Source organism: Ascidia mentula, chromosome 2 (genome assembly GCF_947561715.1).
Source record: "Ascidia mentula chromosome 2, kaAscMent1.1, whole genome shotgun sequence".
NCBI lineage: Eukaryota > Metazoa > Chordata > Ascidiacea > Phlebobranchia > Ascidiidae > Ascidia > Ascidia mentula.
The window spans coordinates 17015103-17038123 of record NC_138567.1 but is presented as its reverse complement, the minus strand read 5'-3'; the positions used below and the strand labels follow the sequence as shown (position 1 = coordinate 17038123).

The following is a 23021-nucleotide window of genomic DNA, read 5'->3' as shown; positions in this document are numbered from 1 at the left end:
AACGTAAAACTTTGTCCTGACCTTTACGGTAACGTAATTTGTGGGCTCTCGATATCTGCAATATAAGGCGCCTTCTCCTATGTAAACATTGCATATTTTGACGCAAGCGCCTAGTGTGGCATTAAAGTCGCTATAGCGAAAATGGTTTGCGATCTTTGGTCGCCGCTACTTTCTGTGCAGTTTTCTACATTTTTCAGTTGACGTAGAACCGAATTACTTTTTGAAACAAGTTTGTTGTAGATGTTGTCATGACCGTGTCATATACACTGTAAGTATAAAACCGTTCCTGTTCTGGCGCGTTGATGTTGTGCCGGTCATTCAGTTGTATTGAATACAAGTGTGTGTTGTGTTCTGCGGGCTTGGCCACTGTATCTGTGTTTTGGCGCGTGTTTTCAACACATTTAGACTAAAAGCTAAAACTGTTGTGTAGCGTGTAGCGCCGCCGATCCGCTGGAAAAGCACGTTACAGTTAAATAGGTTTGTAATAGTCATTCGAGGTCCAAGGTTTGACAAGCGACATTGACTGCAACTGAATAATTTTGCAAATAGATAAAAAGCATTTCGAACGACAAACAGTACCGCAAACAATTGTCTGGTAAGTAGTATAGAATGCGTTATCCAGGGATGGAAACCTTTCAACTGGAAAAAAAACTTAAACACAATTAACGTAGAGTTATTTTTAACAGAGCAGCAACGCGTCATTCGACACTGTTGTGCTTGAGTGATCACGGTTACTTTTCATAAAATGTTCCGTGATTATAAAACTTCATCTGAAGTCGATCAATATATGTATTTATAAATATATATCGTTTCATTTCATAAAGCACAAAATCACAAAAATGTGTGGTTTGATTTAGAACTTGTGGTGTTGCATTCAATATGTAATAAAATTAATAGTTTTATCTGAACATCTCGTGTATTGGGATCTAAAACTAAAAACTGCAAGCTGGCGATCACCGACTTTCAGTAATGCATATTATTTTAGGAATATGCACACTGTACGTTTTGTGTTGTAAGTGAGATGTAAGCATAAGAATTACCCGCATTGTTAGCCTATTACAACAATACAGTGACAAAGTTGACACACAATATATTTCTTGTAGTTATGGAGAAGAAAATTGCACAATGCATTGATTACGACAAACAAACATTAAGCACAAATACAAAGGTGAACAAACTGCAAACTTCGGGACAACTGCACGTATTTGACTTGCTTAAAACAAATATAGGGACACAGATTCTGTAAACATGTGTCGGCAAAATTGTGAGTGGCCCTGAAAGGAACAGGTTTAATTGACAAACAAACCGAGCAAGCCATGATCATGATGACGCTGCTTAAAAAAAGTTTTAGCCTTCGGCAATTCGAACTCCTGTCGCGCCACTTACGACGCATTTCGATAAAACATCCATTACAAAACTAGCTGACATTAAACGCTGCAGATTGCAACACCATATTCCGCTGGTTTGTTTCTGAATTAATTTTTGACTGTAAACATTAACATTAAATATGAACATACAGTCCTACTAAGTGCAAAAAAAATAAAGGTAATCCACTTTAGAAATATTTCTGGAAACAACACAAACGTATTGTTCCTACAGCCTTTTTGGTGCATAGTTTAAGATTGTATTGCGTCATTTGTTCAAGCTATAGGGAGAGTTCGTTGCCTGAAGCTAAAATTCGCGCCACGTAAAAACCACTTAAAGCTCTCTGCAGCTGCAATATTAAAGGTTTCAACAGAGCGAAAAGGAGCTAAAAGGTTTGGCATTTTATGGCCAGTGTTTTGTGGACGAAATAGTGTCGGAATTGGTGGAAGTAAACGTTATGAAAGGAAAACGTTTAAACACATGCGTAGTGGTTGTCATATATAACAGAAAGTAATGAACACATTTTTCAATATTCTATTTTCGTATGTGGTTAAGTTGTTAAGAGTATTTAAGAGCAATTTCGTGTCATATAAGTTGTGGTTTGTTTGTAATATGTCGTTATTGTGTATCAGATTGTCGCACAACCAAGTTGGCGGTAGTCTTGTTCAGTTACCATAAACATGATTTCGATAATTCTGTGTTCTCTAATTGGGTTCTCGGCAGTTTCTGGACTGTCCACTGGTCCACCCTTGGGCGTATGTGGGTCCATGAACCCCCAGGGTCACATTGACTCGGGTTTTACAGCCCAAAACCTTTCATTCAGTGCAACCGCGTCGCCCCTGGGCTCTGGGCAATTTCTAAGTAAGTTTTGAAAAAAACTAACTAAAACCTGCTGAGTGATTTTGAAGCACTAAAAAGAGAAAATTCTTAAGAAATAAACCATATTAAAAGTGAAAAATTTAACCCCTGTATTTCTTCATGGAACTATTTCGTAACAGTAGTTGCAGTTTTTGTAAATGAGGGACGCTTCACGATTTTGAGTTCATTTTTGTACGACTCGCTATCAAGCCAGTGTTTTCTTGGAGTGACTCTTGTAGATGATCTTGCTGACCATACGGCCAGGCAAAGACTTCCACTTTGTGGCGATCGTCATCCGTTGGGCACCAAACTAGGTCTATTTATACGGAGAAAACTATATCAAGTGATTGCAAACCATTTGTGTATTTTAGTTACAAAATTTTTTGAAATCAAACTTTTGTTTTGCAGTTACGGTTTCTGGTCCCCAAGATTTTAAAGGAGTTTTCATTCAAGTACGTGACAGTGTAGATGAAGCTGTTGGAACCTTCAGCGCTGAAGGACTTGCAGACTTTCAAACTCCTCCATGTTTCAGAAGAATTGGAAGTGCTTTCTCTCATGCAAATGGAAATAACAAGGGAAGGTCTGTGACGGCATCGTGGACAGCTCCAAGTCCATGTATCGGATTGCTTACAATAAGGTATTGATATTTCCCAGCGGAATATATTCTGCCATTTTTGTCATTGCTTTCCAATAAAATTTCATTGGGCATGATTTTTATGAATGAAGCTTGTGAAACCAGAAATGTGGGTTTAATTTTTTAAATATTTGCAGGGCAACTGTTGTGGTGAATTTTGTTACGTTTCAAGTTGGAATAACTGAACCATTACCCTGCCCTGTACCTACTACTGAAGAACCACCCCCAGCACCTCCAGTCTCAACTGAGGAGCCTCCTCTTGCTCCTTCAACAGTTGCAGTGGAACCTCCTCTTCCAGGAACAACACTTCCTCCCCCTCCCCCTCCTCATCCGACAACAACTTCTGAGGAAGCTCCCCCAACTCCAGAACCAACAACAATAGAGGAACTTCCCCCAACTCCAGAACCAACAACAATCGAGGAAGCTCCCCCAACTCCAGAACCAACAACAATAGAGGAACTTCCCCCAACTCCAGAACCAACAACAATCGAGGAACCTCCCCAAACTCCAGAACCAACAACAATCGAGGAACTTCCCCAAACTCCAGAACCAACAACAATCGAGGAACTTCCCCAAACTCCAGAACCAACAACAATCGAGGAACTTCCCCAAACTCCAGAACCAACAACAATCGAAGAACCTCCCCCGCCAGCTACGTCAGAACCGACTGCACTTCCGTTTACGGTAGAAACCACCGAAATGCCACGAATTTTGCCAATGATGCCAGGAGGAATGGGTTGTCGGTATGCAGCAAGAACATCAGTTCCACCCAACAGTAAGAATAAGTTTTCACATACATTTCCTTAGCGATGTTGTAATACCGCATATTTTTCGGCATAGAAGTCGCTTGACTTTTCTGTCGACCTGTTTACATTTTGTTTTCTCCACAGAGTACAGCAGCAGCTTCGAATCAAAAATGTGGGGAGGATGGAAAATGGCAGGACAGAAAAACTACAGAAATATTTTTGCACACTTTGGATGGATGCCTCACAGAAGATTTCGTTTTCCCATGACACCAATGTGGATGCAAATGAAGGGCCCGACTCCTTCAAATGGAACAGGACCTCAGTCCGCTGCAGATGGTAAAACTGTACATCATTTTGTTTTACTATGCAGGGAGACTGCTACAAACCAATATGATTTATTTGAATATGGTTAGGAATATTGTGCTTAACGTACATTGGTGGTCGAACATCAATTTTAACAAATTTGTAGCAGCCTTGCTTAATTACAAAAGTTTTCGAGAAGAAGATCAGTAATATTTGTTTTGATAATGTCGTAGGAATGTACTACATGTACTTGGAAGCTAGTAAACCGATGGGACAAGGCGACAGAGTAAGTTTGCACACTGATCGTGATCTTCGAGGATGTTTCTGTCTCCAGTTTTATCATCACCACAACGTTCACCTGTTCGCTAAACCATACAACCAACACAAGTTGTCCGTATTTTCCTGGTTTAAAAAAGAGATGACGCGGCGTGTGATGCCACACAACTCCTGGAGAAAAGTCTCGGTTCAATTTGATGAGAAGTTTTATACAATGGTGAGTATGTGTGTAGCTAAGATAGCTGGGACAAAACATAATCAAGTCAATTATACGTTTTTACGAATTGCCAAAAAACACAATTTTTTCAAGAACGCATTTCACGCCAGACGATAATAAATGTTTATTGTAGCAACCACATAATCAGAAAAGTTATGAAATCTATTTTTATCAGTATCACTAGTGTACCCGCTTACCCTTTTTTATGTTTGCACATATTGGTTTCCGGTGCAGTATTACCTAAATAATAAAATGATGCAGAAGTAATATCATACTTTCGCATAGCAAGGCAGGTTCGCCCCACTGCGCAGGCACTTTATGTTTGGCGATCTTAGCTCTCGTATTCCATGATCCCAGCTCTCGGTATTACTTCTGCGTTGTTTGACTATTACGATGGTGGAGATCGCCTACGTATGTGAAGGTCGCCTGACAAGTTGTGCGCTTGCCCACCAGTGTACCTTGGTCACAATTTACCCCGTGAAGCCACTGAGCTCCTGTAGCTCAGTTGGTAGAGCGTTGGGCCTGGTTAGCCCAGGGTCGTGAGTTCAAACCTCGCCGGGAGCTTGATTTTTCAGATCTCGCTCCGACTTGTCGGAAAAAGTGGCTGATCCAGCTTGCCTGCAATGCCCTGGCTGCGAAGCCTGCGCACCTTATGATTTCAAATAACAAACAAGTTGCGTTTTTGTCAATTTTCAGTTTATTTTGGAAGCCGACAAAGCATTTCGTGCAATTTTTATTTTCTTGTTAATGTAACTCGTACAATCATCTAGGTTCGAATTGTCGGAACACGAGGAAAAGATTGGAGAGGAGATATGGCCATCGACAACGTATCCATCACCGAAGGAAAGTGTCCCTCATAAAATGTTTTGGGTTAAAATCTTTTGACGATTTCACCAAAAGTAATAAACTGTACAATCAGCTTGGAATGGTTGTGTGTCGGAATACAAATTTAAATAATATACAGAGAGGGATTCAAAGGTTGGTTTTGGAAGTATTTGTTTGCGGCAATGTAGTGGGATTGGCTGAAAACAATGTATGACGCATCTGGTTGCAATACAAGAAACGAAACATTAAAACTAGGTTGAAGCACCGCAAAGTTGGGTTTCAAATGTCAAGTTGGTAAGTAGCAGAAATCTGTACTGGCATCTACATTGTTGTTGCTCTTGAAAAAAGAGAGAAAATATGTGTGTTTATAAACTAATTACATTTGTTAAGTTATGAAGGCTGTCGTTGCCTAAAGCTAAAACCGCATAATGTTTCAAAACAGCTTGGATATTTAGTTTCATTTGCAAAAATTCCAATTTCCGCGCAGAAACAAAAAATCAAGTAAAAGCAACTTCCATCGTAAGGAAGTCTGTTCACTTAAATGTAGAACGAGAGTGAATTCAAATACATGCGGATACCGACAGACCAGTAACCCTAATTTGATCCATTAGGTGGCGCTATTTTTGTAGCTTTTTTGTTGGTCGGGGTACAATTTCTAAGATCCACAAACCTGAATAAAGTAAGGCTTGCACGATGTCGGATTTTTCCTGTCAATTTGGGCAGAAAAAGAAAATTGCCTTAGCCTTCGAACCAGAGCACAAAGTCCACAGTACAGTGCTCACACTCAAAACTGTGGATGGTTTAAAGGGCTTCGTGTTTTGTTACGGTTGCCTGGTATCCTTTGTTTGGTTTTCATAAACATGCTTTCGATACTTTTATGTGCATTGATTGGTTTCTCAACAGACCATCCACCATTGATTGTTTTTGAATCTATGAACCATCAAGTTTACAATGGTTCGACTCAAGAGCGTATTGACCTCTTCACCGGAAACAGAACCAATCAAAAGTAAGTATAAGTTATACCGGTTTTGTTACAAAATATGGCCACAATTTAGTGATTAATTATAAATCGCCCATAAAATGACAAAGACTCGTTGGCAAATACAATAATCGCTAATTTAAATAAATATTTTCAAGCACAAAACATAAAAATGTGAGGTATGAACAAATAATACCAACTGCTTTTTTGCAATAGCTTAGGTACTGTGAAAATTGTTTTCACATGAACAAGCTTTTTTCAGTGGCGGAGATCCCCTATTGACAAGTTGCGCGCTTGTAAACCAGTATATCTTGACCACACTATCTACACTCCAAACTTCGGTTGTGCTGCTAGTTAATCTGGTGACCAATAAACAATAACCGAGATCGCCTAGTAGGGTTTTTTTGGGAATGGGAAGATCCTGCCTTCTCATGCGACTGTATGAAATTCTATCTCAAACTAAGCAATACTAGTTTATTTCATATGAACCAGGAAAGTTTCTGTTCAGTTTCATGAGTGGAAATTTGTAAGATTAAGGATATTTTCGTAAATGGGCGGAATATAACATTCACAATTACTCAGGTTCGGATTATTGGAACACGTGGAAAAGACAATAGAGGAGACATGGCCATCGATAATATTTCAATCACCAAACAAATTTGTTCCTGAAGGGTTACTGCGTGTCTATGAAAGTGTGTTGTGGGAAGGTGACAAAATATGTAACAATTTGCTCTATACGATTATAGACTGTATTTTTTTGCATTCGGGCTTCTATCGGGAAAGAAACGTTTGTTACTCGCAGAATCTATGAACATTTTCTCCTTCTGATGATGTTGGTTCCGCAATGAAACGTTTTGTAAGGGTAGGCCAGGTATTGCTCGGACGTTTCTTCGAAAATCACATTTTTTGTATATTATTTTTTTATTACGTACATTGCGATGAACGCTGCTGGGATGAAGCGCTTTTGGCGGTGGCGGCTGCCTATAATGCAAATGTCCATGAAAGTACAAGTGTGTCACCACATTATTTGGTAAATGTCCACGCTCTGCCACTTCGAGCAGATTTATTCGGTGCTCCCGTCCAGCGGGATTCCTTCCCGGAACTACTATAGAAGGTCTACATGCTAGACTCCAGTTAGCAGAAGAGGTTGCCCGTGAGACGTTGCGGAAACAAAGACGGCGCATGGCTTCGCTAAAAGTGACAGAACACCTGCCATTCGAGGGTCCATACAAAGTGGTGATCGTTAAGTCAGCCGTGACGTATGAGATCGAGGGCAAATGAGAAGTTGTTCATTACAATCGCCTCAAACAAACACAAGGGGGACGGGCGGACCAGACAGAGGGACGATCAGCAGCGGAAGAAGAAGGCAGGAAATTGTCTCCTACCGAAGATCCCACGGCATAGGTGGTGACGTGCACTGCCATTACCTATGACGAAGGAAATGTGCAAGGCCCGAACGCTCGCGAGGCCAATTGTATCTCCAATCGCCTTCGCGTAAATCGCCGTCCCATTTAACGCTGTTCACCATGAGTCTGCACGGAAGTGCATCGATATATAGGGTATGAAAGGCAAAAGAACTTGTGATCAACTATTGCACCGCATAAGATTGGATTTCTTTTATTAGGCCTTTTTTTCTTTTTCAAGCTTTTACGTTTACATTTTTACACCCCTTTTCTCAAATCTATTATTTTAACATTTACCTGCTTGATTCAATGTTTTTGTTACTTTATATTTTAATTCTGTAATTGAACGCACCAGTCACTGCACGTTGATTTCGTATGGCAGCGCTAGCTCCCTCCCTTTTCCGCTCTCTCTCACGTGACACCGTTGGGCCAATTACTGTTTCTAAAAGAATTTCTTTGTCTTTCTCTTATTTTTGGCAAACTAAGAATAATCCTGAACTTTCTTTCACACAAACTAAACTCACTAAACTGTTTTACAAACTAATTTCTTACAACGTTATGCTACACCAGCAATTGTATTTACAGTGCCTCAAACCAAGTTACTTCGATAAACGTGAGTTTTGACGTTAAAATGACATTTTAATCGAGATCAATTAATAAAGAATAATGCGGAATTTAATTTACGAAACAAAGTGATACAATTATCACATAATCTGGTTCGAGGTTTTTTTACATACAATTTCACTGTTCTGCCTCCAGGTCGTCGCATTGACAGCGGCAGATTATAAAGGCAAGACAATGAAGCGATGAAAAAGTCGACAAAAGTTATGTGACAGAAAGCATGGTGCGGTGATTGAGTATCACTTTGTGAAGTAAACATTTATATCGAAATTAGACGAGAAAATTAGGCATGCAAAATCACAAGATAAAGATATCTTGAACGTTTTTACCGATGTCAAAGTGCGAAGGCGTAATTGCACTAAAACATAACAGAAAATATGAGATGAAAATGTTGCAAAATTGTACTGCCAATCCTAATTACACTTCGACTTTAAATCAAGCGTATTTAGCCGTAACCCCTAACAATAGCCCACTGTCAACCATGTGAGTATGACGTCAGTTAATACGTACCAACCGTCGTACGGGCAGCATGGGCTTGTGGTTAGTCGTAACGTAGCGTCCTGAGGACCTGGAAAAGCGTTGTTGCAAAACGCATTACAGTTGTTCAGTAGGTTGTAGTTTATTAAAAATAAAATGTTTTATTTCTTCCAAACCATCCCCGATTATATACGTGACCTGATGTATCTGCACCAACCAAAAAAATTACGAACTGTGTAAATTAGGCATTTTCCTACAGGTATGATAGAACTTGTCCAAACAAAGACTGTAATCGGTTGGAGTGTAAAAATATACCACGTGTTCACACCCAACCACGTGTTCACACCCAACCACGTTTGGACAAGTTCTATCATATCTGTAGGAAAATGCCTACTTCACACAGTTCGTAATTTTTTAATGGTTGAAATATTTAGGCGACCAGCCAATGGCAAAAACACAATCAATTAATACTTGTAGCGTTGCCGGCGAAGAACAAATATGCATCACATGAATTGGATTTTGCACTTAAAAACTTTAAATTTAACTAGGGACATTCCATAACTTATCAAATTCAAACCTCGGCATGAACATGAAAAAAGGAAAAACCACTTCACACAACAGCAAATTCTACAAAACTACTGATATAAAAGCCACGGCATTACGTATGAACTAGCTTCTGTACAACTCAAATACAAGCAAAATAGGTGGACTGGTGAATTATGGCATCAGTCAAGGCTACCATTTCCTCATTGAATTGTGCAGTGTTTTCTTTTCTGAAACCAAAGAAACAACTTTTACTGCTAACTCTTACACTTTACTTAATATCAAAATGGACATCATACAAAAAGACCAATTCAATGCTAATCTTTCTGTTTACCTTTGCAGGTTTCATCAGCTTTTCTAATTGATCAATTCGTTGCAAAAGTTTTTGAATTTTCTAAAGAAGAGTATATGATTTGTCTGATGCAAATTGCCACAATAGCTACCCTTACAAGTGTTGAATGTTGATTTTTTACATCTTGTTCATGTCGCAGTTCCTCTTTTACTTTAAATAGCCTTATGTATTCATTTTGTTTTATTTTTGTTTGTTGAGTAAGTAATTTCCTTTTTTTTGATATGTTTATATCCCCGCCAATTTTTTTTTTTTGATCAAAACTGTCTTCAGTTTTAGTTCGATAATATGCAGCTTCTTTTTCAAACTCTTCTTCAGATTTAGCCGTTTCCATGATCTATAAAAGGTAAGATACAAATTTAAGCAAGTTATTGACCACGTATGAAAACTGACATCTCACCTTTTGCAATTGTTTGTCATAATTTTCAATCTCTAGGTCGATGAGATGGTTTAATTGAATTTCCATCAGCTCCTAATTTGCAAACATGTTAAAGGGGAAAGTGTTGGAATTTCGCATTGTAACAAACCTCACTGAGTTCTTCTGGACCTGGTATATTATCTTTGAGGAGAATCTCTGCGCATCCCACAACAATTTCAAGCATCTGTTCTCCTGTGGTATCGCTACCAACAACATTAATTGGATTTGCAGTTTCAAGCAAATGATCAAATAATTTCTCGCAATATGACATAAATTCCTGTCCGATTTCTGAGAATGAAAATTTCGACGATTTACTATGTTGAAAATAATTGCTGTCAACCAAAGATTTACGTTCAATGACAATTTTTGGTGCATCTTTGCCGCGAACCCTCACTTTTTCACTTGGAGATGGAAGAGTGCAACATTTAACGCTTGCAAAGAGCTGGGAGAGATTTTTGATATTTTCCCTTGATTCAGCGGCAATGTCGGGCGTCGTAAGGATTTCATTGAAATACTTTTCACCTCCTTTCATTCCAAAACCTATATCAGGATCTTCAAAATCGCGCAGCAGAAACAGAATGTTCTGTTGAGTATAATATTTACATGTGCTAGAGGTTTTTCAATTACGAAAACGTAAACAAGATTGTGTTGCTGCGATTTTCATGCTATAAAAATGATTTTTACTGTAGACTATATCTTTTTTTATGCGTGGGTATCTGAGTCTTTCTGGCAAAATTCGCCCTATGGTGCGTGCGAAGTATATTAATATTGCGAAATTAGATTTTTGCACTTGTTTTAAAAAATTTAAATGCTCATTTTCATTAATAACAAATGTCTAGGAAACATTCGTTTCAGGTTAAAATCTTTCAGTCTTCTTTAATTAGATATATATATTTCGCTTCGTTAAAAGCATCATCAGTGTCTATAAAAGCAAATTAAGAATTAGGTTCAAATAAAATAAAGTAAAGGCTCTCCACTACCTCACAACACGCCCTTTACACAACTAAACACCTGCCACATGCAACGGTGTCCTTATTTTTGTAAAAAATTAATATACAAAAAATGATTTTACCGCGGTGCAAATGATGTTTTTTTGTTTTACATTGTTTTAAGCAGATACTGTTTCTTTATCTTTCCCGTGTTTTATCACCACCGTGTTTTTATTTTTTTCCTGTGTCCATCTTTTCCGTGGTTTCTCAACGCTTCCACCCGTTGCATGTGGCAGGTTTTTAGTTGTGTAAAGGGCGTGTTGTGAGGTAGTGGAGAGCCTTTACTTTATTTTATTGGAACCTAATTCTTGATTTGCTTTTATAGACACTGATGATGCTTTTAACGAAGCGAAATATATATGTAAAGAAGACTGAAAGATTTTAACCTGAAACGAATGTTTCCTAGACAGTTGTTATATATATATTAAGGTGGAAATCTTCAGGACCAAATAGCAACAGAATGGGAAATGATTCCCAGAATCAATTCTCAAGCATTTTTATTAATGTGTAGATACACGAGAAATATTGCATTCATTTTTACTTTCTACTGTTAAGCTTACCTGAAACATTGTTGAAGAGTTTTTATCTTTTGCCCACTTTGCAGATCTGGTCCAAAACTAAGTAAATATTATTTTTTTTTGAATTTTACTATTCCTATACACCAAAAAAAAAATGTAAAATTACCAAAAGAAATTTCTTATATTTGGTGACAATTTACCTCTAGATTTGCAATATCGTTGGCTTGGATTTGTTTCATCTGGTTAAACACAACATGGGAACTCATAATTGTGGCTAGAGCAATTATTTGAGTGCACTCTGTTACCGTAGTTTTTAAATCGAACATGCCTTGTGTGTCCATGAGATAGAGGGCAATCTAATATGCAATTAAATTTTTTTTAATTCCTAGAAATTTACTAACTTAAAAACAGCTGTTAATTAAGTAGAAAGCACTCAAACAATTTAGCAAAACTTCACACACATCCTTGTTGTTTCTTTTGATCCATAAAGGAGTGTCCAAAATCCAAATTCCTTCTGTCTTTCTTGCCGAGCCTCCTTGATATGGAAATCCCTCGAACAACTCCTCCACTTTTTTGGGAATCTTGAAGGTGGTTATTCCCAACTAAACAAAACAAGAATATTACGTACAATTTTGTTATACGGCAACTTGCAGCGTTTTGTCATCCACAGACAACTTGAAAAGTGCATGTACTGCCTTTATCGTCAAACATTACCGATTTCAGCAATGAATTTACACACAATAATGGGATGAAAGAAGTATAATCAAGTTTAAAACTAAAAGAAATCAAGTTTCAACGTGAACGTGTATACAAGAACCAAAAATACCTCATAAAGATATAATACATTTGAAAACAGTTGATTCGTACCTTTTCTTTTAAATAACGCAGGAAAAGATTTAGAAAAAATGATTTTCCTTTTCTTTGGTCGCCACAAACAGTTATTATGGCCACAGGGTATTTCATGGCCGGTTTAAGAACCTCTGCAAGCACTTCCTTGTGAAACGTCATCTTCCCATTTGTTTTTGACAAAATTTGCTTTGATTTAGAACCTTCTCTATGCAATTTATATTTGACAACAAATTTGGTTGTCATTTCGTCCAACACTTTTGGAACCAACGCCATTTTTCTTCCTAAAATAAAAAGTGGTAAATCAAATACCACATCAAATTTGTTTGTCATGAGCACACATTTCTAAAAATCGATTTCAACGCTCGTTCACAGGTCATGTTCGGAAAAAACAATAGACGATATATTTCATGTAATAATGTATGTCAATTTAACACAGAAAATTCAATTTCTTCCTGTCTCTGAACAGTTAACAAACAAGAAAAACATTTTTGGAGGGTTTACGTCAAAGCCGTATATTTTATGTGACTTTCGTTTTTTGTGGCAAGGTTGGTGCTTTAATGATGAGGGTTCTGTGGCCTTAAAGGCGTATAATGTGCTTTAAGGGTGTGTAACCGACAGTGGTTCGATATATTAGTAGTCGAAACAAACAGTTTACCCAACCCGAAACGCGATTTCCAACAGGGGCGCCAAGCCCCACCGTATACATGCAGTCTACCCTCTACCAATATCCAACCACTGAATCAGAGACTCGCGCTAATTAACCTCCAAATAATTAAACACCAAAATCTAAATCGATAAAAGATAAAAATAAAGGGTTAAAACAACATTCGTTCTATCTGGACGCTATCACAAACCAGTATCAAACTTATATCATCCACAACAAGAAACTCTGTATTCAAAACAACCGCGCACAGCCGACGCCTCTTTATAAGCTAGCAGTGGAAAACTACCAGCTTTGCCACACATCATTCAGCGCCTGCATCCCAACCAATCAGCTTGTTACACTACTGCCACGCAGCCAAAACTACTGAAGTGTATACAACTTAGCCTGAAACGCTGGGTGAAATGCCCGCTATGCTTTTCAACAAACGTTTTTCAAATTGTATTGGAGCAAATTAGTACGAACGTAAGAGACCCCGCTGAATTCCATTGTTAGAAATTAAGGCGTAAAATTGTTTACGGTTTGAGGTCATGGTTACTTTGCGGTACGCTAAAAGGGTCCTTATGGTTGAATGGGCACAAAATAAACCTTTCCATTAGTTACGGACCATACAAAATTGACTGTTTTTTTAGATTTTAACAGTACGCATGTTAGTTTGTGTTCTCCGGTGCACAAGGATTTGGTATTTATCATCATAAATTTGTGAAAAATAGCCATAAAGCTACGTCACTACCGACGACCGGCTTGGCGTAAACGAAGTGTGATGTTTTCAAACTGTTCACACACCGCTCATCTCTTCCTTTCAAACGTTCGCTTCACAAATGTCTGGCATTCTATTTTGCATGCTTTCCACGTCAACGGCTATGTAATAAGAGAAATGTTATCTTGCCTGCCTTGTGTCATATCCAACGGCACTTATGAAGAATAATATTGCACACATTAATTGGAAGACTGAGATCATTTACAATCGAAAGACGTCAGACCTTAAATTTTCCAACGACCGCAGGGAAAAACCTTTAAACCAACAAATCCGAACCGAGGTGAAGGATGCTGTACTTCAGTGGCAATTGTTTAAGTTCGACAATACATTATAATCCGCCGCAATTAACCACTAGTTAATTTACCGCATAGTACGAAACTAGAAATATTAAAAACATTATATTACGTCACCACAAAGATGAGGTTAAAGCTATCACATCACACCCAATATGGCTTCATTCGAAAAACATCGTCTTTATGAAGTTCTGAGTAATGTCGTTGCTGCTGTACTTGCTTTGCTTTTAAGCGACTCGAAAAATCACATAAATATGGAACGATTAATTCCTGCCAGGCACGCAGTTGCTATGAAACTGCCAACATTTTGGACACAGCAACCAAGAATACGGTTGCGCTACGAAGCATATCTGCTGATGAAACGAAAAATTCCACGTTGTTTTATCCCTTGATCAAGCAAGCGCTGGTTGGCTATTGGATTTATTGGAAAACCCACCGTATCACGATAAGTATAATTGCCCAAAGCAGCGGTTAATAAACACTTGTGACTGCTCGGATTATCAAATGGCGCGTAAATTGTTACATACATCTGAACTTTGAGACCGATCACCAGCAGAATTAATGGATGACATGATGTCATTGTTAGGCCGCCATAAATTGTGTTTTTCATTTTTGGTACATCTCTCTGCAAAGATTGCCCGAAGAAATACAAATTATACTCTCAAAAGAAGATTTTGACGACCAACGTGTTTTTGCACAACGTGCTACCACTGTATGGCAGACGAGGAGTTAGGAGCGTTCGCGAGTTCAAATCCTGGTGCGTCAAAAAAAAAAGGTTGGCAAGCAGCATTGGTCAAGCGCCCGACCCATATACCAAGAAGAAAACCTGACCGGGATTCGTGCCCAGGATGTCATCCTGGGTTCAAATCCCGGTGTGGTAAAAAAAAGAAAAAAAAGGTTGGCAATGGCAAGGATCGCTTGGAACGCTTTGGTTAGCTCGGGTACTTTTTACGGCAGCACGGATATCGTGGATTTGCGGTTCAACAATTTTTTTTGCAAAGATCACCTGAGTAACAATACATATTTTTCTACATGTACAGTTGAGAGTTGTAGCAATATTTAAAAAGACAGTAGTTTAATATCATTTTGCCACTGCAAAAGTCAAAACGTTGTAATTTAGGCAGAATTCGTTTTGCATTGCAACTAATAGGAGATAATAATACCAGTTTCTATAACTATGTCACGAAATGTTACATAATAAACACAGTAGAATCGTGATACTGAAACCAAACAATAAAATGACCCAACTTAACAAACATTGTACTGATAAAAGCAAAGACACTGATTGTATTATTTTACTTGAAAATTCGAGAATAAATATTTTATTTGGAGGAAAGCGAAAACGACCATAATGGCGGCCGTTAACACAGCTTCCATTCGACCTAGGAAAGCGTTATTGTTTTAAGAAGCGTAACACGAAATTGACGAGTGCCAGGACGCTGCAACCGTAAAAAAGCGTTCCTGTCACACGTGAAGGAATAAACTGTTTCTCACCATCCGGATTATGGGTTTTAACATTCGCCCCTCATTAAAACTTTCATTTTGAAGTATTTAATTCCCAAAAAATGCGCCGCAACAAAGTTACGGAAGAAACTAAGAAGCATCTTTTTTTAACAAACGTTGACAATGACTTTATTTGGGACATTCAAACGAGGCTGAAAACCTGCACGAAATGCAATTCGATGAGATAGTTATGAAAGCCAAAGCGATCGAAGCTAACCCCACTAGCCAATGCGCATTGAGAAGCCAATTAGTCAACCGAATCCAAAGGAAACAAAAACATGGCTCTAGCAGTACATGCTTACACGAACGCAGCCGACGCAGCCATTAAGAATGAGATGAAGCTTCTTGCTTTGTGCGGGGTCTCAAGGACCGTCAACTAGTGGACTTCAACGGTCCGGCCCGCCGAGATTATGTCCATTTATGTCTGTACAACCCTCATCGCAGGTAAACCCCTCCCAGCAAAGTCCGACACCAAGCAAATCACGGGTAACCGTGCCGGGAATAGCACAGACGTACACCCAAAACCGGTATTTAAATCTATTGTTAGGAGATCGGATTGCGTGTCATCGCCTGGGAGAGAAACACGGTCACGCCGATGCGCTATGTCGATCGACCAATGAGGAAGAAGATGCAATGCCCTTCCCGGGATGCTTTCTACGCTAAATTATGGTTAGCCGTTAACGCAGCGTCCTGAGGTTATAGGAAAAAGACACTTCTGGTCCGGGTAAAGGGCCGACGTGAAAGGTTATGTCCGTTCTTGCCACCACTGCCTACTGAGTTCGTTATTGAGCAAACTAGCACAAAAATAACTTTATAAGTTCCTTTTACACAAACCAACCTCACTAAACTGTTTTACAAACTATTTTCTTACAACGTTATGCTACACCATCAATGTATTTACAGTGCCTCAAACCAAGTTACTTCGATAAATGCTAGTCATGACGTTTTAAATCACATTATAAAATCAAGATCAATTTTCAAGAATAATGCGGAATTTAATTTACGAAACAAAGTGATACAATTATCGCACAATCTAGTTCGAGTTTTTTTCACATACAATTTCACTCTTCTGCCTCCAGGTCGTCGCATTGACAGCGGCAGATTATAAAGGCAAGACAATGACGCGATTAAAAAATCGACAAAAGTTATGTGACAGGAAGCGTGGTGTTGTGATTGAGTATCGCTTTTTAAAGTAAACATTTATATCGAAATTAGACGAGAAAATTAGTCATGCAAAATCACAAGTTAAAGATATCTTGAACTTTTTTAACGATGTCAAGTGCGAAGGCGTTATTGCACTAAATCATAACAGGAAATTTGAGATAAAAATGTTGCAAAATTGTACTGCCAATCCTATTTACAGTTCGACTTTAAATCAAGCGTATTGAGCCGTAACCCCTAACAATAGCCCACTGTCAACCATGTGAGTATGACGTCAGTTAATACGTACCAACCGTCGTACAGGCAGCATGGGCTTGTGGTTAGTCGTAACGTAGCGTCCTGAGGACCTGGAAAAGCGTTGTTGCAAAGAGCGTAACAGTTTTTCAGTAGGTTGTAGTTTATTAAAAATAAAATGTTTTATTTCTTCCAAACCATCCCCGATTATATACGTGACCTGATCTATCTGCACCAACCATTAAAAATTACGAACTGTGTAAATTAGGCATTTTCCTACAGGTATGATAGAACTTGTCCAAACAAAGACTGTAATCGGTTGGAGTGTAAAAATATACCAACTGTTCACACCCAACCACGTGGTATATTTTTACACTCCAACCGAATATAGTCTTTGTTTGGACAAGTTTTATCATACCTGTAGGAAAATGCCTACTTCACACAGTTCGTAATTTTTTAATGGTTGAAATATTTAGGCGACCAGCCAATGGCAAAAACACAATCAATTAATACTTATAGCGTTGCCGGCGAAGAACAAATATGCATCACATGAATTAGATTTTGCATTTGAAAACTTTAAATTTAACCAGGGACATTCCATAACTTATCAAATTCAAACCTCGGCATGAACATGAAAAAAGGAAAAACCACTTCACACAACAGCAAATTCTACAAAACTACTGATACAAAAGCCACGGCATTACGTATGAACTAGCTTTTGTACAACTCAAATACAAGCAAAATAGGTGGACTGGTGAATTATGGCATCAGTCAAGGCTACCATTTCCTCATTGAATTGTGCAGTGTTTTCTTTTCTGAAACCAAAGAAACAACTTTTACTGCTAACCCTTACACTTTACTTAATATCAAAATGGACATCATACAAAAAGACCAATTCAATGCTAATCTTTCTGTTTACCTTTGCAGGTTTCTGCAGCTTTTCTAATTGATCAATTCGTTGCAAAAGTTTTTGAATTTTCTAAAGAAGAGTATATGATTTGTCTGATGCAAATTGCCACAATAGCTACCCTTACAAGTGTTGAATGTTGATTATTTACATCTTGTTCATGTCGCAGTTCCTCTTTTACTTTAAATAGCCTTATGTATTCATTTTGTTTTATTTTTGTTTGTTGAGTCAGTAATTTCCTTTTTTTTGATATGTTTATATCCCCGCCAATTTTTTTTTTTTGATCAAAACTGTCTTCAGTTTTAGTTCGATAATATGCAGCTTCCATTTCAAACTCTTTTTCAGATTTAGCCGTTTCCATGATCTATAAAAGGTAAGATACAAATTTAGGCAAGTTATTGACCACGTATGAAAACTGGTGTCTCACCTTTTGCAATTGTTTGTCATAATTTTCAATCTCTAGGTCGATGAGATGGTTTAATTGAAATTCCATCAGCTCCTAATTTGCAAACATGTTAAAGGGGAAAGTGTTGGAATTTCGCATTGTAACAAACCTCACTGAGTTCTTCTGGACCTGGCATATTATCTTTGAGGAGAATCCCTGCGCATCCGTCAACAATTTCAAGCATCTGTTCTCCTGTGGTATCGCTACCAACAACATTAATTGGATTTGCAGTTTCAAGCAAATGATCAAATAATTTCTCGCAATATGACATAAATTTCTGTCCGATTTCTGAGAATGAAAATTTCGACGATTTACTATGTTGAAAATAATTGCTGTCAACCAAAGATTTACGTTCAATGACAATTTTTGGTGCATCTTTGCCGCGAACCCTCACTTTTTCACTTGGAGATGGAAGAGTGCAACATTTAACGCTTGCAAAGAGCTGGGAGAGATTTTTGATATTTTCCCTTGATTCAGCGGCAATGTCGGGCGTCGTAAGGATTTCATTGAAATACTTTTCACCTCCTTTCATTCCAAAACCTATATCAGGATCTTCAAAATCGCGCAGCAGAAACAGTATGTTCTGTTGAGTATAATATTTACATGTGCTAGAGGTTTTTCAATTACGAAAACGTAAACAAGATTGTGTTGCTGCGATTTTCATGCTATAAAAATGATTTTCACTGTAGACTATATCTTTTTCTATGCGTGGGTATCTGAGTCTTTCTGGCAAAATTCGCCCTATGGTGCGTGCGAAGTATATTAATATTGCGAAATTAGATTTTTGCACTTTTTTTAAAAAATTTAAATGCTCATTTTCATTAATAACAACTGTCTAGGAAACATTCGTTTCAGGTTAAAATCTTTCAGTCTTCTTTAATTAGACATATATATTTCGCTTCGTTAAAAGCATCATCAGTGTCTATAAAAGCAAATTAAGAATTAGGTTCAAATAAAATAAAGTAAAGGCTCTCCACTACCTCACAACACGCCCTTTACACAACTAAAAACCTGCCACATGCAACGGTGTCCTTATTTTTGTAAAAAATTAATATACAAAAAATGATTTTACCGCGGTGCAAATGATGTTTTTTTGTTTTACATTGTTTTAAGCAGATACTGTTTCTTTATCTTTCCCGTGTTTTATCACCACCGTGTTTTTATTTTTTTCCTGTGTCCATCTTTTCCGTGGTTTCTCAACGCTTCCACCCGTTGCATGTGGCAGGTTTTTAGTTGTGTAAAGGGCGTGTTGTGAGGTAGTGGAGAGCCTTTACTTTATTTTATTGGAACCTAATTCTTGATTTGCTTTTATAGACACTGATGATGCTTTTAACGAAGCGAAATATATATGTAAAGAAGACTGAAAGATTTTAACCTGAAACGAATGTTTCCTAGACAGTTGTTATATATATATTAAGGTGGAAATCTTCAGGACCAAATAGCAACAGAATGGGAAATGATTCCCAGAATTAATTCTCAAGCATTTTTATTAATGTGTAGATACACGAGAAATATTGCATTCATTTTTACTTTCTACTGTTAAGCTTACCTGAAACATTGTTGAAGAGTTTTTATCTTTTGCCCACTTTGCAGATCTGGTCCAAAACTAAGTAAATATTATTTTTTTTTGAATTTTACTATTCCTATACACCAAAAAAAAAATGTAAAATTACCAAAAGAAACTTCTTATATTTGGTGACAATTTACCTCTAGATTTGCAATATCGTTGGCTTGGATTTGTTTCATCTGGTTAAACACAACATGGGAACTCATAATTGTGGCTAGAGCAATTATTTGAGTGCACTCTGTTACCGTAGTTTTTAAATCGAACATGCCTTGTGTGTCCATGAGATAGAGGGCAATCTAATATGCAATTAAATTTTTTTTAATTCCTAGAAATTTACTAACTTAAAAACAGCTGTTAATTAAGTGGAAAGCACTCAAACAATTTAGCAAAACTTCACACACATCCTTGTTGTTTCTTTTGATCCATAAAGGAGTGTCCAAAATCCAAATTCCTTCTGTCTTTCTTGCCGAGCCTCCTTGATACGGAAATCCCTCGAACAACTCCTCCACTTTTTTTGGAATCTTGAAGGTGGTTATTCCCAACTAAACAAAACAAGAATATTACGTACAATTTTGTTATACGGCAACTTGCAGCGTTTTGTCATCCACAGACAACTTGAAAAGTGCATGTACTGCCTTGGTCGTCAAACATTACCGATTTCAGCAATGAATTTACACGCAATAATGGGATGAAAGAAGTATAATCAAGTTTAAAACTAAAAGAAATCAAGTTTCAACGTGAACGTGTATACAAGAACCAAAAATACCTCATAAAGATATAATACGTTTGGAAACAGTTGATTCGTACCTTTTCTTTTAAATAACGCAGGAAAAGATTTAGAAAAAATGATTTTCCTTTTCTTTGGTCGCCACAAACAGTTATTATGGCCACAGGGTATTTCATGGCCGGTTTAAGAACCTCTGCAAGCACTTCCTTGTGAAACGTCATCTTCCCATTTGTTTTTGACAAAATTTGCTTTGATTTAGAACCTTCTCTATGCAATTTATATTTGACAACAAATTTGGTTGTCATTTCGTCCAACACTTTTGGAACCAACGCCATTTTTCTTCCTAAAATAAAAAGTGGTAAATCAAATACCACATCAAATTTGTTTGTCATGAGCACACATTTCTAAAAATTGATTTCAACGCTCGTTCACAGGTCATGTTCGGAAAAAACAATAGACGATATATTTCATGTAATAATGTATGTCAATTTAACACAGAAAATTCAATTTCTTCCTGTCTCTGAACAGTTAACAAACAAGAAAAACATTTTTGGAGGGTTTACGTCAAAGCCGTATATTTTATGTGACTTTCGTTTTTTGTGGCAAGGTTGGTGCTTTAATGATGAGGGTTCTGTGGCCTTAAAGGCGTATAATGTGCTTTAAGGGTGTGTAACCGACAGTGGTTCGATATATTAGTAGTCGAAACAAACAGTTTACCCAACCCGAAACGCGATTTCCAACAGGGGCGCCAAGCCCCACCGTATACATGCAGTCTACCCTCTACCAATATCCAACCACTGAATCAGAGACTCGCGCTAATTAACCTCCAAATAATTAAACACCAAAATCTAAATCGATAAAAGATAAAAATAAAGGGTTAAAACAACATTCGTTCTATCTGGACGCTATCACAAACCAGTATCAAACTTATATCATCCACAACAAGAAACTCTGTATTCAAAACAACCGCGCACAGCCGACGCCTCTTTATAAGCTAGCAGTGGAAAACTACCAGCTTTGCCACACATCATTCAGCGCCTGCATCCCAACCAATCAGCTTGTTACACTACTGCCACGCAGCCAAAACTACTGAAGTGTATACAACTTAGCCTGAAACGCTGGGTGAAATGCCCGCTATGCTTTTCAACAAACGTTTTTCAAATTGTATAGGAGCAAATTAGTACGAACGTAAGAGACCCCGCTGAATTCCATTGTTAGGAATTAAGGCGTAAAATTGTTTACGGTTTGAGGTCATGGTTATTTTGCGGTACGCTAAAAGGGTCCTTATGGTTGAATGGGCATAAAATAAACCTTTCCATTAGTTACGGACCATACAAAATTGACTGTTTTTTTAGATTTTAACAGTACGCATGTTAGTTTGTGTTCTCCGGTGCACAAGGATTTGGTATTTATCATCATAAATTTGTGAAAAATAGCCATAAAGCTACGTCACTACCGACGACCGGCCTGGCGTAGACGAAGTGTTATGTTTTCAAACTGTTCCCACACCGCTCATCTCTTCCTTTCAAATGTTCGCTTCACAAATGTCTGGCATTCTATTCTGCATGCTTTCCACGTCAACGGCTATGTAATAAGAGAAATGTTATCTTGCCTGCCTTGTGTCATATCCAACGGCACTTATTAAGAATAATATTGCACACATTAATTGGAAGACTGAGATCATTTACAATCGAAAGACGTCAGAACTTAAATTTTGAGGTTGCCAACGACCGCAGGGAGAAACCTTTAAACCAACAAATCCGAACCGAGGTGAAGGATGCTGTACTTTAGTGGCAATTGTTTAAGTTCGACAATACATTATAATCCGCCGCAAATAACCACTAGTTAATTTACCGCATAGTACGAAACTAGAAATATTAAAAACATTATATTACGTCACACAAAGGTGAGGTTAAAGCTATCACATCACACCCAATATGGCTTCATTCGAAAAACATCGTCTTTATGAAGTTCTGAGTAATGTCGTTGCTGCTGTACTTGCTTTGCTTTTAAGCGACTCGAAAAATCACATAAATATGGAACGATTAATTCCTGCCAGGCACGCAGTTGCTATGAAATTGCCAACATTTTGGACACAGAGACCAAGAATACGGTTGCGCTACGAAGCATATCTGCTGATGAAACGAAGTATTTCACGTTGTTTTATCCCTTGATCAAGCAAGCACTGGTTGGCTATTGGATTTATTGGAAAACCCCCCGTATCACGATAAGTATATTTGCCTAAAGCAGCGGTTAATAAACACTTGTGACTGCTCGGATTATCAAATGGCGCGTAAATTGTTACATACATCTGAACTTGGAGACCGATCACCAGCAGAATTAATGGATGACATGCTGTCATTGTTAGGCCGCCATAAATTGTGTTTTTCATT

At 37.9% G+C, this 23021-nt stretch overlaps 3 protein-coding genes across 3 annotated transcripts; 1 reads left to right on the top strand and 2 right to left on the bottom strand.

Moving 5' to 3' along the window:
- Positions 1 to 1998: 1998 nt before the first annotated feature.
- LOC145889555 (uncharacterized) lies at positions 1999 to 5313 on the top strand. The gene is made up of 6 exons (XM_082980533.1): positions 1999 to 2226; positions 2632 to 2860; positions 2995 to 3632; positions 3748 to 3939; positions 4140 to 4399; positions 5170 to 5313. Exons 1-6 carry the CDS (start codon positions 2046 to 2048, stop codon positions 5257 to 5259), a joined length of 1590 nt encoding a protein of 529 aa, XP_082836659.1. The 5' UTR covers positions 1999 to 2045; the 3' UTR covers positions 5260 to 5313.
- A 2881-nt stretch (positions 5314 to 8194) lies between these two features.
- Positions 8195 to 12647, bottom strand: LOC145889431 (atlastin-3-like). Its single transcript, XM_082980387.1, has 10 exons — positions 12389 to 12647; positions 11983 to 12123; positions 11722 to 11877; positions 11564 to 11620; positions 10366 to 10597; positions 10124 to 10302; positions 9997 to 10068; positions 9697 to 9933; positions 9582 to 9641; positions 8195 to 9477 (listed from the first exon to the last, which is right to left on the bottom strand). Exons 1-10 carry the CDS (start codon positions 12641 to 12643, stop codon positions 9451 to 9453), a joined length of 1416 nt encoding a protein of 471 aa, XP_082836513.1. The 5' UTR covers positions 12644 to 12647; the 3' UTR covers positions 8195 to 9450.
- A 3849-nt stretch (positions 12648 to 16496) lies between these two features.
- LOC145889332 (atlastin-3-like) lies at positions 16497 to 20967 on the bottom strand. The gene is made up of 10 exons (XM_082980270.1): positions 20709 to 20967; positions 20303 to 20443; positions 20042 to 20197; positions 19884 to 19940; positions 18686 to 18917; positions 18444 to 18622; positions 18317 to 18388; positions 18017 to 18253; positions 17902 to 17961; positions 16497 to 17797 (listed from the first exon to the last, which is right to left on the bottom strand). The coding sequence occupies exons 1-10, from the start codon at positions 20961 to 20963 to the stop codon at positions 17771 to 17773; spliced, it is 1416 nt and encodes a 471-aa protein (XP_082836396.1). The 5' UTR covers positions 20964 to 20967; the 3' UTR covers positions 16497 to 17770.
- Between the last annotated feature and the right edge of the window lie 2054 nt (positions 20968 to 23021).